General features: G+C 64.0%; 1 protein-coding gene across 1 annotated transcript in view; it reads left to right on the top strand.

The window, feature by feature from the left end:
* The window catches only part of BAHCC1 (BAH domain and coiled-coil containing 1), a 37722-nt gene extending 24955 nt beyond the window's left edge, over positions 1 to 12767 (top strand). Inside the window, exons 14-27 of the mRNA XM_008568847.1 lie at positions 2305 to 2419; positions 3223 to 3512; positions 4298 to 4476; positions 4557 to 4858; positions 5238 to 5345; positions 5417 to 5567; positions 5645 to 5759; positions 5845 to 5920; positions 6029 to 6137; positions 6899 to 7018; positions 7146 to 7322; positions 7493 to 8664; positions 9560 to 9796; positions 10344 to 12767. Of these exons, the coding sequence (XP_008567069.1) occupies positions 2305 to 2419; positions 3223 to 3512; positions 4298 to 4476; positions 4557 to 4858; positions 5238 to 5345; positions 5417 to 5567; positions 5645 to 5759; positions 5845 to 5920; positions 6029 to 6137; positions 6899 to 7018; positions 7146 to 7322; positions 7493 to 8664; positions 9560 to 9796; positions 10344 to 10550 (3358 nt within the window). The 3' untranslated portion in view covers positions 10551 to 12767. The remainder of the gene's footprint in view (positions 1 to 2304; positions 2420 to 3222; positions 3513 to 4297; positions 4477 to 4556; positions 4859 to 5237; positions 5346 to 5416; positions 5568 to 5644; positions 5760 to 5844; positions 5921 to 6028; positions 6138 to 6898; positions 7019 to 7145; positions 7323 to 7492; positions 8665 to 9559; positions 9797 to 10343) is intronic.
* Positions 12768 to 14199: the final 1432 nt, after the last annotated feature.

Genomic DNA, 14199 nt, shown 5'->3' with positions numbered 1-14199 from the left:
CCCCTTCACGCCTTCTCTGAGGGCCCAGCACGTCCCCTCCCAGACCCTCCCAAGTGTCCTGCTTGCTGTGCCCGGCCTCAGACCTTGGCCCTACCCCGGGCTCCTTTCCTCTCAGAGGCCACAACCCCAGATCCTGGCCAGGCCAGCTCCACACACCCGGCGCAGCGGAGGCCGGGGCAGCGGCGCATGCCAGCCCCTCTCTCCACGCTCCGTGAAGCCCTCGGTCACGCTGCAGCACCGCGCAGGGCTGCGCACGGTGTTATTGCCCGTTGGCGCCCGGCGCGGTCGTTGGCGCACTCCCGGGCCTGGTGTAATTGTCCTTCTCGGCTACAAATTGCCTCTCCCGGCAGGCCCATTTGCATAAATCCTCCGAGCTCCTCCAAACGCGATTGGCGCGCGCATGTGTGCACGGCATCAATCCTGATGATTTGGTAATAATAGTTAAATCGGCACTAAATGGTTCCTTCAATTAAGACAGAGGCAAAAAATTAATCTCAGGGCTTATGTCACAAAACATTAACAAACGCAGAGAAGGTTACCGGGAGGGGGTTTGCGTGGGCGGTGGGCGGCACCGGGAATCCACCATATGGCTGGGGGGCTCCCTGACCTGCCCCTCCACCTCTCTCAGGTGTCACTGGTGGGGGCTCCAGGGGGTTCCCTTTGAGAACAAGCCACCACCGTGGGGGTGCTGCTGGGCAAGACAAAGCCACCTGAGGCCAGGGTCTGGCCAGGGCCTTGTTGGGACACCCAGCCCAGGAGGCAGCATGGGCCCCGCAGCCTCTCTCCCTGCCAGGCCCTGGCTATGCTGCTCCAGGCTGCGATCAAGCCCACCTGGCACCAAACCGCCAGCCTGGAAGCCCCACCCTTGTGACTGCATTTTGGCCACTTTCTCCCCTGGCCCCGAAAAGACAGGCCTTGACTGGAAGGCGGCAGCCTTAGGATGGGGAAGAACACCGGGTCCAGGGCCTTCCCTTGCCAAGGCTTGGGTCTCCTGCCTCTCACCCTCCCCTCCCCGGGCTCCTTCCCCTCACCCTGCCCAGGCCGTGGGGACCTGCGGTGGCAAGCGCAGGTGGGCCCAGGGGCTGCAGGAACTGGAGGGCTAAGGCCAGGACCAGCGTGGCTTCCTGCCTGGCCACCTCTCTGGGCTGGGCGGTGAAAAGGGACGTGAGGCCACGTGAGGCTGAGGCGGCCAGGGCTCCCTCCCGCACGAGCACATGGAGGGGGGCTGAAAGCGAGGGTGTTGGGGACCAGGTGAGCGGCCACAGTCAGGCAGACAAGCTCCCGAGCCTCAGTGTCCCCATGAGAAGTGCAGATGGGGTGGGAGGGGAAATTAATTTCTGCACCTGGCACATGGGGTGCTGGGAGGAGTGGGGGTCTGTCTGCATGGCATGGGGAGTCGAGTGTCCCTATCAGGCAGGGAGGCCTGGATGTGAGGGATCTGGCAGGATCCTTTTTGGGGTGTCTAGAAACAGCTGCTGGGCCCGCGTGGTCAGGGTTGCCCCTGCTCCAGCTGCCTGCCTGGAGGAGATGGCACACTTGTGCAGCTTGGGAAAACCGAGTCTCAGCCTCAGGGGCTTGCCAGGCCCGTCTGGGAGATGGGAGCTGGGAGGAGAGCCTGGTTTTCTCCAGCCACTGTCCCCACTCCGCCCCTTGTGGGACTTGGGTTTACCCATGCGTTTCCTGGCAGCGGCAGAGGTGTCAGGGTGGACTCTTCTTGGGAACCGCCCCCCATGCCCTCTGTTCACATCTGGCCTTGGCCTCTTGCCAAGGGCCAGGCCCAGACCTGCATGATCCCTACCCCTCTCACAGAGAGACACAGATGTCACTGTCCCATGTTCCAGGTAGGAAGGCTGAGGCCTGGCCCATCACACGGAGCCCAGGTAGCTGCAGAGCCCTGGCTCCTGACCTCTGTGCTGCTGCTCAGGGAGCCAGGGTCCCGAGCCCCCACTGCCTGGCCTGTGGTCACCACAGTTATGACTGGCCAGTAACCCAAAGCTGTTCCTTCCCTGCAGGGTGGAGGGATGGGTTACAGCTAAAAAAAAATGCCCCCGCTTTCACACAGCACAGCGGGGAATGGGGGCAGGCGTGGGGACCTCGGGACTGCTGAGGGCTGGAGGTCAGCAGGCAGCGGGGCTCACTGGGAGGCAGGTGCCCTCAAAGGGGCGATGGGGGGCTCTCCCAGGCACAGGGGCTGCAGCATGAGACCCATCACAGAGACCATCAGAGGGGGACCAGGCTGGAGCACCCAGGCAGTGCCACCCTGCCTGCGTCCGCCCAGCGCCCACCGTTTCCCTGTGCCCCCAGGGCAGTGCGGACCAGCCTGAGTCTGCTGTGTGCGGAGCTGCGAGGCAGCCAGGAGCCTGCGAAGAAGCGGAGCAAACTGGAAAAGAGTGTCTACGCAGGCCTGCAGACCGCCATGGTGAGTCCCAGGGCCCTCTGCCCTCACCCCGGGGCCGCTCACCCAGCCCCGCGCCAATGTCCGGCAGGGCTTCCCATCGCTAAGGTCTGCAAACCGAGTGAGATCCCAGCGCCTCCGCAGCAGCAGGCGCAGGCACCGAGCCCGCAGGGGCAAGTAGCATCTCCCTTCTCAGCCTGACTGGGTTGCCATGCCTGCCACTGCTCTGTGAGTCCTCTCTCTGTGGCTCGTGCCAGCAGAAGGAAAAAAACGCATGGCTGGCATTCTGCTCACAGAAGGACTTCTCCAGGGTGAGGGCCCCTGGCCCTTCTGGAGAGGACCGAGCATGCTGTCCACACGCCGGGCGCACACCTGGTACGGCGCACAGGCTCACTCTCAGCAGCCGCACCCCTTCTCGGCACAGTTGGTGCCACCCTCCCCTTCTGCAGGGCCCTGGGAGGGGCTGTGAGAGGTGGGATTAGGAACGTCATCACCTGGCCTGTCCCCAGTCAGGAGGCTGTTCCTTCTGCCCAGCACACTCCGCTTTTATCCCTTTAGAAACACAAGTGACCTGTCCCCACGACAGTGGCAGCCACTTGGCCCTTGGCTCCCCCCATCCCCACCTGAGTAGGACAGGCGGTCAAGAGGGGCTGAGGAGTGGTGGGACAGGCACAGAGGCTCCAACAGGCAGCCCCGTGGCCCCAGGCCAGACATCCTCTCGGCCCCATTTGAGGGCAGGGCCCCGGGAGGTGCCACTTTGGGGCCCAGCCTTGGCAGAGGGGAGCCCGAAGGCCTCGGGAGTGCAGCTGCCACCTCCCCATTTGCAGAAGGTGCGATGCAAGAAGAGCCGCAGCCAGGCCGAGCTGGTGTCCTCAGGGGCCCACAAGGTGGCCCAGCTGAAGCCGAAGGTCAAGAGCAAGGGGCTGCCTGCTGGCCTCAGCACCTTCCAGCGGAAGGAGGCTGCCCCAAGCGGGCGCATCCGGAAGAAGCTGTCCCGAGCCAAGAGCACCACGGTGTCTGGGGCAACCCGGCACCCACCGCCTGATGGCCACGGGGGCAGGGAGATGCCCAAGTTCCCAGCCCGGCCGGTGGTGGCCGCGGCACACAAGGCAGGCAAGTGGCTGGTGTGACCGGCCATGGCCAGGGCCTCCCGCTACAGTCACTCGGGGGCTAAGAGATAGGGAGGGCGGGTACAGGCCACCACCAGAGCTGGATCGGGGCTCATGGTGTGTGATGGATTCAGGGAGACCTTGCTGGGACAGGCAGACAAAGGAGGCCCCGTCCCCAGGGCAGAACTCAGCCACTTTCCACGTACCTCACCCCCATGCTGGGGGCAGAGGGGGAGGAAAGAGCCCCCACCCACCCACATCCCGGAAAACCGAGTTAAAAATAGCCCTCCCGCCTGCTCCAGCCTCCATCCTGCAGCGCCGGCCAGGCTGACCCACAGAGGTTATCTAGCCCCCAGCAAGCACACGTGTCCAGGGACAGTAGCCTGGAAAAACAGACGCTTCCCCCTCCCCGCCCCCACCCAGCCCAGCCCCTGCCCCAGAGGTCTGGACGCCTGAGAAGGACAAAGGGATGTGCTGCTTCAGGCTGGGGAGGGGACAGGAAACGAGCCATCTGAGCCAGAGGACAACAGAAAGCGAGGGAGGGGCTGCCCTGGCGGGGGTGCTCCAGCCCAGCGAGGCGGGTGCTCCATTGCCCAGGGTGTGAGAAAGAAAACTCCCATCCACGTCCCTGTCCAGACGCCCTCCACACAGAGGCTAGGGCCCCCGGCTCCCGTCCCCAGAGCAGCCCAGAGGGTGGAGGTGCCAGGACCCACTCACAGCCCCCTGACCCCACCCGCGAGGGTGCCGCGCAACACTGAGTCATCTGCGCCCTCTGCTTCTCTGTTCCAGGCAGTGGCTATGACAGCGAGGACTGTGGGGGTCTTTTGGAGACAGAAGCACCTCCCAAGGAGCCAGGGCTGGTGCTGCACGCGGGGACCGGCGTGGCTGTGCTGGGACCTTCACCCTCCTCTGTGGTCAAGATGGAAGCCAACCAGAAGGCCAAGAAGAAGAAGGAGAGACAGGGGCTGCTAGGTAAGCAGGGCGCGGGCAGCCTGGCCAGCAGGGGCCCAGGCAGCCGCGACCTCCACGACGGCCTCCTCTCCCTCCCACAGGGGCCTGCCGCCTGTCCAGCCCTGAGAGCGAGGTCAAGATCAAGAGGCGGACAGCGAAGGCCAAGGTGGGCACCAAGCTGGAGCTGGCCCCGGGGCGGAGGCCACCAGGTGCACCAGGCAAGAAGAAAGCCAAGGGCAAGGCCAGAGGTGGCCTGCGGGCAGAGCCAGGGGCCACTCCCAGCAGGGACACCCTCTTCAGCCCCACCCGGGCCTTTGCCTGCCGGGAGGAGGGCAGCAAGCTGGCCAGCGAGCGCCTCAAGAGAGCCACACGCAAGAGCACCGTGCTGCAGCCAGTGCTGAGGGTGAGGCCAGCAGGCTCCAGTGTCAGCAGGGTCCGCAGGGTCAGCGGGGTCCCCAGGTCAGCATCTCCAGGGTCAGTGGCTCCCCAGGGTCAGCATCTCCAGGGTCAGTGGCTCCCCAGGGTCAACGTCTCCAGGGTCAGCGGCTCCCCAGGGTCAGCGTCTCCAGGGTCAGTGGCTCCCCAGGGTCAACGTCTCCAGGGTCAGTGGCCCCGAGGGAATGGGCATCAGTCGGGAAGGACTTCCGGGGTTGCCTCCACTCTCCGTCCCTGCTCACTGGCCCCCAAGCCCGGGGTCAGCCTGAGTCACAGCCCCATCTGGCTGTGGGCAGGGAGGCTGTTCCCACCGCCACCTCGGTGCCTTGTCCCCCACCCCACTGCAGCGGAAGAACGGGGCCCTGTCCATCGCCCTGTCGGCCCGCAATGCCAAGGCCATCCTGGGGAAGAGCCGGAAGCTGGGCAAGGTGAAGAGCAAGGCGGTCGGCAAGCAGGTAGCACCCCAGCCCCGGGGGCGTGGCCGGGCCACCCCCCCACCCCTGCCTGACCCCTCTGGCCCCCCCAGGGCGAGGGCCGGGCAGTGAGCCGGCTGCTGGAGAGCTTCACGGTGGAGGACGACTTCGAGTTTGGTGACAACAGCAGCTTCTCGGAAGACGAGGAGGACGAGGAGGACGAGGCCAGTGGCCCCCTGAGCGCGGAGCAGAGCGCTGCCCTGGGTGAGCGGGCGCAGGGGTGCCAGGCTGCCTGGGGAGGGACAGCAGGCGGGCCAGTGCTGACGCCGCCTCGCCCACAGCGCGCTCCTGCACCATCCGCAGGGAGGACCTGCAGGACGGGCTGCCTGTGCTCATTCCCAAGGAGGACAGCCTGCTGTACGCGGGCAGCGTCCGGACCCTGCAGCCCCCTGACATGTGAGGCCCAGGCGTGGGCACGGTGGGAGGGACGTGGGGGCTCCCTGGCCCGCAGGCCCCTCTCACACCGCCCCCCTGCCCCCAGCTACAGCATCGTCATCGAGGGCGAGAGAGGCAACCGGCAGAGGATCTACTCGCTGGAGCAGCTGCTGCAGGAGGCGGTGAGAGACCCGTCCACAGCCCTAGGGAGGCACCCGGCCAGTATGTCCCAGGCCAAAGGAGGGCACAGGCTCTGCCTGCTCACAGGCTGCTGCTCACTGTCCCCACAGGTTCTCGATGTCCGGCCACAGTCCAGCCGGTTCCTCCCCCCAGGCACACGGGTCTGTGCCTACTGGAGCCAGAAGTCCCGTTGCCTGTACCCAGGCAACGTGGTCCGAGGTAAGCTGCACCGAAGGCCAAGTCCCCTCTGCGATGCAGAGTGCCCAAGAGGGCCCTGCCTGCCACAGTCCAGCTTCCCCAGGCCGTCCATATGTGCCCTGGAGGCTGGAGCGGAGCAGACCCGGCTCTCCACTTAAACAGAGCGAGACAGCAGAATGGGCTCTCCAGTGCCGTGAGGAGGAGGGGACAGGCGGTGGGGAGGCTCCCACCGGGCTAAGCAGAAAAGGCCTGGCAGGGAAGGGACCCAGAGCCCGGTGCCAGGGACCCCTGAATCCACCACATGGGCACCAGCTCACCTAGGGCAAAACCTCCTGACCCCATGGCAGTCATGTGGGGCCCCTAGGGCGGGAAGGCTCAAGGGTCCCCCTGGTGAGTGGGCAGGTGGCAGGAGGCCTGCCAGGCACCCTGGGAGGGGGCAGCCTCCAGGTGTGACTTCTCTGAGAGTTGTGCTGCTCACGGCGTGCACATGGCAGGGAGGGAGGTCTGGGCCACGTGTGTGCCCAGGGTGGTGTGATGGATGGTGGTAATATTGCTTCTCCAGCCGCACCGCAGGAGGCGGAGGGACTACCGAGAGCTCCTGGAGCTGCCAGGGCAGCTCCAAGGTCGAATGTGACCAGGGAGCACAATAGTCCTAGTGTCATTTGTCAGGCTCTTTGGAGCCACCCCATCCCCCACCCCCTCCCGTGGAGTGGACTCCCTGTCTCGGCCACCCGCACAGCCAGTGGGGTGCAGCGTGGGTTCAGGGAGTACCCTGTGCACAGGCACCTCCAGTGACGAGGAGGAAGACCTGGACTCCGTGGTGGTGGAGTTTGATGACGGGGACACCGGCCACATCGCCGTCTCCAACATCAGGCTGCTGCCTCCAGACTTCAAGATCCAGTGTGAGCACCCCGACCCCCCTTCATCAGCTCCCCATGGCCCCCTCCTGCCTGGGTGGGACAGGAGTGCCTCCTGGGGTGGCAGTCAGCACATGGCATGGCGCTAAAGCCCTCTGCCCTCCCTCTGCAGGCACAGAGCCCTCTCCAGCCCTGCTGGTGTCCAGCAGCTGTCGGAAGACCAAGAAAACATCCAGCGAGGCCCCCCCACCCAGTGAAGCCACCACCCCCAGCCTTTCCCCCAAAGCACAGGACGGCTCTGAAGCCTCAAAGACCCCTGGAAAGAAATCCATCTGCAAAGACAAAGCTGGTATTTGCGGAATTGATGGGAACCTCGCTCAGGGAGGCACCCCTCCCTTAGGGGTGGGGGGACTGGGAGGCTCACAGGGCAAGGTGGGGGTCCCTGGAGGGAGGGGTGGGGCAGCTTCGAGGGCCCAGTGGGTACCACTGACCCTCCCCGGCCTTCCCCCCGCCCCGCAGGCAAAGCTGAACTCCTAACCTCAGGTGCCAAGTCCCCCACGGGACCTTCAGACCACTTCCTGGGGCGCCGGGGCAGCCCCCTGCTGAGCTGGTCGGCGGTGGCGCAGACCAAGCGGAAGGCGGTGGCTGCAGCTTCGGCCGGCAAAGGGCCGGGGGTGCTGCAGAACCTCTTCCAGCTCAATGGCAGCGCCAAGAAGCTGCGGGCCCGCGAGGCTCTGTTTCCCGTGCACGGCGTGGCGGCACCCGTGTTCGGCAACGGCTTCCGTGCCGACTCCTTCAGCAGCCTGGCCGGCTCCTACTCGCCCTTCAGTGGCGAGGCCGGGCCCGGCCTGCCCGGGGGGGCGCACAGGCTGCTGCGGGCCAAGAAGGCCGAGCGAGCGGAGGTCGAGAAGGGCGGGCGGCGGCGGACAGCCGGCGAGTTCCTGGTCAAGCTGGACCACGAGGGCGTGACCTCCCCCAAGACCAAGAGCTGCAGGGCGCTGCTCGTCGGGGACAAGGACTTCGGCCCCAAGCTGGGGCGGCCCCTGCCCAGCCCCAGCTACGTGCACCCGGCCCTCGTGGGCAAGGACAAGAAGGGGCGGGCGCCTGTCCACCCGCTGCCCATGGGCCTGGCGCTGCGCAAGTACGCGGGCCAGGCCGAGTACCCATTGCCCTGCGACAGCGACTGCCACAGCTCCTACTCGGACGAGGATGAGGACGGGCCAGGGCTGGCAGCCGGCGTGCCCTCCCGCTTCCTCACCCGCCTGTCCGTGTCCTCATCCTCGTCCGGCTCGTCCACCTCCTCCTCCTCAGGCTCCGTGTCCACCTCCAGCCTCTGCTCCTCGGACAACGAGGACTCATCCTACAGCTCGGATGACGAGGACCCGGCCCTGCTGCTGCAGACCTGCCTCACCCACCCGGTGCCCGCCCTCCTGGCCCAGCCCGAGGCACTGCGTTCCAAGGGGAGCGGCCCCCACGCGCACGCCCCGCGCTGCTTCCTGTCCAGGGCCGCGGTGGCCGGCGCGGGCCCCAGCAGCGGCCAGTCCAAGCTCACGCGGAAGGAGGGCCTGAGCTTCTCCAAAGCCAAAGAGCTTTCCCGGAGGCAGCGGCTGCCCTCCGTGGAAAACCGGCCAAAGATCTCAGCCTTCCTGCCGGCCCGGCAGCTCTGGAAGTGGTCGGGGAGCCCCACGCAGGTAGGTGTGCAGAGGGGTCCCCTAGGAGGACCCCCCAGCTCCCAAGGAGGCCCGTCTGCTCCTGCTGCCCAGCTCCCTTTCCCCTCCTTTTTCATTGTACTGTTTAGTTTCAAGTAAAAAGTTTGGAAAACTCAAGGGGAGAGCAAAAACTCACCTGTGGTCCAAAGAAGCGAGTAGCCACCGTGAGGGTTTGCTTCTGTGCACCTGGTCACACAAATGGCCTGCATGCAGGACTCAGGCCCTGTGCCCTGCCACACGTGTCCCTCTTGCACATGGCAGCGTCATGTGAGCGTCTTCCCATGTTGATAAATCAGACGGTCAGCTTTGGGAGGGCTGCAGAATTCCCCGCTGCGTGGACGTGGGAACACTGTTCTTCAGCAGCACTCTGGTGTGGGTGGGAGGGCGTGTAGTGGCTCCTGTTTTCTTTTCCCTGTAAGGAACACCGCAGTGAACAGTTCCTGGGTTTTTTGTTTGTGTTTGGTTTGGGGTTTTTTTGCCCCTATAAACAGCACTGCACTGAACATCTCCTGGTGTGTTTTTCTGGTTTGGGGTTTCTCCCCCCTGTAAACAACACTGCTGTGAACATCTCACGCATGCGTCCCTGCTCTCGGATCCAGCCTTCTTTTAGAGTCAGTTATGGTCTTGATGTCACGAACCAGTGGGAAGGGCGAATCCACACGTGGCCCACATCCTCCAGGATCTGAGGCTGCAGCGGTCTTTTCCCCGCAGTGTGCTGCTGTTTCTTGTCCTTGCAGGTGCACACACACACACACACACACACACACACACGCCACACGCCATCTGTCTCTCCTGCACTCCTTCCTGTGCCTCCTGCTCGCCGCACCGAGGCTCCCAGCCCCCGCCCCAACCCCTGCCTCTCGTGTCTCCCCTGCAGCGGCGGGGCATGAAGGGGAAGGCCAGGAAGCTGTTCTACAAGGCCATCGTCCGGGGCAAGGAGACGCTGCGCACTGGGGACTGTGCGGTCTTCCTGTCGGCCGGGCGGCCCAACCTGCCCTACATCGGCCGCATCGAGAGCATGTGGGAGTCATGGGGCAGCAACATGGTGGTCAAGGTCAAGTGGTTCTACCACCCTGAGGAGACCAAGCTGGGGAAGCGCCAGAGCGACGGGAAGGTAAGCTGGGCCAGCACAGTGGGAGGGCCCGGCCCCTCCAGGGGGCTCTGGGAAAGAGACATCTCAGCCACCAGCCAAAGTAAGGGGAGCAGTCACCCAGATGTCCTCCCCTGCGGCATCTCTGCAGCTCCCTGTAAGATGTGTGACGGTGTCAACTTACAGGGGGCGGTGGAGACCATGACCCACAGCGGGTCCAGGCCATGCCTGGGATCAGTAGCAGCCCTGTCCTGTCCCGTGGGCCCTCTGTTCCCTGCCTCCAATGCCAGCCGGAGACTGTAAATGCCCCAGACGCACTCTCTGCTCTGCCCTGAGAAGAAACCACATTTTCAGACAGCGCAGCGAGTCCAACTTCAGAGCAAACAGGAATTTCTCCTGCTCTGACAGAGGCTCCCTGGCAGACTCAGGGCTCCTGGCCGGTCGCCCTCTTCCAGCCACACAGTGAAAGGTCTTGTCCGAGTGACCCTTCCAGAGCAGACAGGGTCTTTCCCTGGTTGGTGGGGGTGCTCCGGCCACGGCTGGCCACCGACTGCACACTTCTCACCTGCAGAATGCGCTGTACCAGTCCTGCCATGAGGACGAGAACGACGTGCAGACCATCTCCCACAAGTGCCAGGTCGTGGGGCGCGAGCAGTACGAGCAGATGGCCCGGAGCCGCAAGTACCAGGACCGGCAGGACCTCTACTACCTGGCGGGCACCTATGACCCCACCACCGGGCGCCTGGTGACGCCGGACGGCGTGCCCATCCTGTGCTGATCCCCTGCCTGGCGCCGGTACATGGAGCCCCGGGTGGCAGGAGGCCCCACACCTCCCAGGGGCCGGTCTGAGCAAATATGGAAGCCCACCAAGGCGAGATCCAGGCGTTTCTATGGTTTTCCCTGGAGAGAGAGCTCTTAGGCATCGGAACCCAGTCCCACCCCCGCTGCGGAGGGCCCGTGGCGCCCCCGGCGCTGCTGTCTGTTTTCCGCACCGGCAGTTCATGTGAGATTAGAATCCAAGCCATATTTCCCTAGTACCTCCGACTGTCTCCCACCAGGGAAAGCAGAAATCAGGTGTGTTGTCTATTTATTTCTCTGTGTAAATATTGTATTTCTGCGGGGAAGTTTTATGGAAAAAAAGTGGAAAAGGATTTTTTCCCACCTGTGTGACGAGGGTGTGTGCGTGTGTGTGTGTGTGCATGTGCGTGCGTGCAGGGGTTTTGTTCTGGGAGTTTCTTTGGAAATGCACTGTTCTCAGCCTAGCTGAGCCGGCTCGCACGCCTGTGACGACAGAGGTGGCGGGGCCCCTTGTGCACAGCTGCTCATCTCTTGGGACGATGACATAAGATGGAAGGTCACACTGGGGTTTATTTCCTTTTGGTACATCTGGGGAAAAAAAGGATGGAAGGGGCAGTGCTGAGGGTCCCACAGGGAGGAAGGGATTTTAGAAGCAGAGCTGAGAGGCGGGAGCAGCAGACGCGGCCCTGGAGTGTGGTGGCGGTCACGTATCTTACCTCTGCTTAAAGCAAGACAAAAATGAACAACTCTGCTAAAGTATCAGTGAGAAGGAGTGGCGTCTTGATTTTATTTCCTGGATAGTCCAAGTTGTTTCTGATTTCCGTTTCCACGGCCAGTTTGTCTGACAGAGGGGGGTCGAGCCCTCCCTGTGTCCTCGCCGCACTGGGGGAGCAGGTCGCTGTGCCGGCCCCGCCAGCCCGACGCTCCATTCCCGGCGGCAGCAGGGCAGGGGCACGGCCCACTTGGGGAGGCCCAGGGCTCCACCCGACTCCCTGCTCGCCATCAAGTGGGCGGATGTGAAAGATGCCCCTTTCCCCACCCGAGACACCCTCCCTATGCCCCAGGACCTTGCCAGCCCGCTTGGTTCCCGTGGTGGCCAGGCCAGGCCATAGGTGCTGGGGCCAGAGTGGGGAAGAAGAGTCACAAGGCAGGCCACGCCCGCGCCCGCCCAAGGAGGAAGCCCTCGCCGTGCCTCCCCTTCCCATGGGTCCCTCTGCTTGCCCGGCTCCGATGGAGGGGACTTTTCTGCAGCCACTTGGCAGGCCAGGTGGGCTGTGCCTGGGGCATAGGAGGAGGGCCCTCCCGACCCCAGAGCTCACACCCTGGCCCCCGTCCTTTATCCCACAGCCAGGAGAGGCAGGCCACCCCTGCGCACAACAGCCCTCGTCCTCAGAGGTGTGCTGGGGGCCACGTGCCCCACGTCCCACCATGCAGGAAAGCCCCCAAGTCAGCCACTGCTCCTAGGATGAGGAAGGTCCCTGGGAAGCAGAGGTGTTCGTGGGTGCCCCACACCCCAGCCCGGGGCCTTTCACTGCTCAGGCCACCTGGGATCCCAGCTGCAGAGCCTTATTTCTCTCGCCTGCTGCCCAGCTCCCCCAAAGGCTGCTCCTGGTGGCTCCCCAGCAAGCTCGAGGGCGGGAGGGGGCCGTTTCGTGGGAGGCGGGGTCCCCCGCCCCTGCTGTCCCGCTCCCAGCCCCAAGTCCACCCTCGGTCTCAGCACGAGTGCAATAGTTCACCCCGGGCAGCCATCTGGGGAGCTGGCCGGCCGGGTCCTGCTGGCGGCTCAGGGACCAGAGCCGTCGGTGAAGACGCGCGGCACAGGGTTAAGGCTGTTCCAAGCCCCACGTGCCCGGGAGCGCGGCGGAAGCCCGGCCTTGGCTGCCTGCCCTCTCCCCTCTGCTGCTGGGTGTCCTCCTGTCCTCTGTTTCCCCTCCCTCCGCCCGTCCCTTGCTCTCGCGTTCTCGCGGATGGCGTCGCCCCCACCCCTCTAACCGTGGTTAAACGTGGCGAAAGCACGATTTTTGTAAATGTGTAAACTAAGAGGATGGTTGGATTTTTTTTTCAATGTAAACACTAAAAACAAAACAAAAAAACACAAAGGTTTTATGAGCAGCAAACTCTATGTAAAGGCGTTTTAGTATTAAATTTTTTATTGATAACTTGCTTAAGAATAAATATATGAACTATTGTACAGGTCTTCAGTGGTCCGGAGTCATGACTCTGCCTAGTGTCCATGTGTGGCACATGGTCGCTCCCTGGAGACCCCCAGGGGGGTCCACTCACTGTGTCCAGGTCCCAGAACTGGAGCATCTGGGCCAGGGCTCCTCACTGGCCCTGCATTATCGAGTGGAGCCCCTCAGGGCACTGAGCCTCGGGCCAGGAAAGGATGGGGTGGCCAGCGTGGGTTTGGGGTGGCTTCAGGCTTGGAGACCCAACCCCAGGATAAGGGCTCCTTTCCTGGTGCAGCTCACCTGAGAGCCGGTCTGAGCCTGTGACTCAGGTCGTTCACCTGACCAGCTTGGGCCTCCATGTGGCCAGGGCAGTGCTCCTGGAGGGGAGGAGGTGGAAGATGACCCCCAAAGCCTGCTCAGAGTGCCGTGGCCTCCGGAATGAAGGCTGCCACATAGCAGACCCCTCCTCAGGGGGTACAAACTGATTCATTCAACACACATCTTCTTGACTGACAGCTGTGCAGGGTGATGACAGTCCTGACTGCCCGTTGGGGGGTGGGGAAAGTGGTGCGTGTGCCCCCACTAGGGAGTGCCCCGCCCATGCGGCTGCAGCCCCCGGAGCAGCCTGACACTTGCCGGGGAGAGGGAAACCCCTTGTTTTCCCTCCACCTCCTGTACCCCTGCAAGGGGGTGCCCAGCTGAGACTGGGGACCCCAGTGAGGGGACTGCAGGGCAGCTCGGGGAGTGGGCTGTGACACCTACCAGGCCCCCCGTGTGTAAGGGGCTGCAGGGCCATGTGCACACAGTGGCAGCTGCACACGTGCACATGCTGGCAGCGCCCAGGGGCCCTGACGGCGGCAGCCAGAGCATTTCTTTCTCTCCACCCCTGTCTGGCTTCCCTTTCCCCTTTCCTCTCCTGGACTGACACTGGCAGAGAGCAGAGGGGGCAAGACCCCCTCCCTGGGATGCAGGAGAGGTTGAGCGACCGCGACTCAGCGGGGGCTGCACGTGGAGACTGGGACTGGAGGAGCCCTGCAAACTCTTCCCTCAGTCCGCTGCAAGCCCCCTCAAGCGAGGGGTCAGGGTGCGGGTCCCTGAGCCGGAGCCTGGGCTGCTGACCACACCGTCCATGCCTGGATCCAGCTGAGGCAGCAAACTTTGCTGTGGGGTCTCAGGGCCCCTATTCAGCAGCCTGCTCTGTGCAGGCGAGTCTGGAGGGTGGCTGCCCAGAGTCCAACTACATGGACAAGTAGGCCCCATGCCATGGGCTGCAGGGGTGGATGGAGACCTTGGCTGAGCCTTGCGGGAAGCCCTCTGTGGGTAAGGGAGGAGGGGGTGGGGCCAGAGAACCCCTGTGGGCTGGGGAGACCCCAACTTCAGTAATTTCAGTTATTTGCTGGTGCAGAATCTAGGCCAAACAGGGCTAGGGAGGGGAGGAAGGGCAGGGGCCACTATCCG

The sequence above is a fragment of the Galeopterus variegatus genome, unplaced genomic scaffold, assembly GCF_000696425.1.
Source record: "Galeopterus variegatus unplaced genomic scaffold, G_variegatus-3.0.2 Scaffold446, whole genome shotgun sequence".
NCBI classification, from domain to species: Eukaryota; Metazoa; Chordata; class Mammalia; order Dermoptera; family Cynocephalidae; genus Galeopterus; species Galeopterus variegatus.
This window is presented reverse-complemented; position numbering and strand designations above follow the sequence as displayed.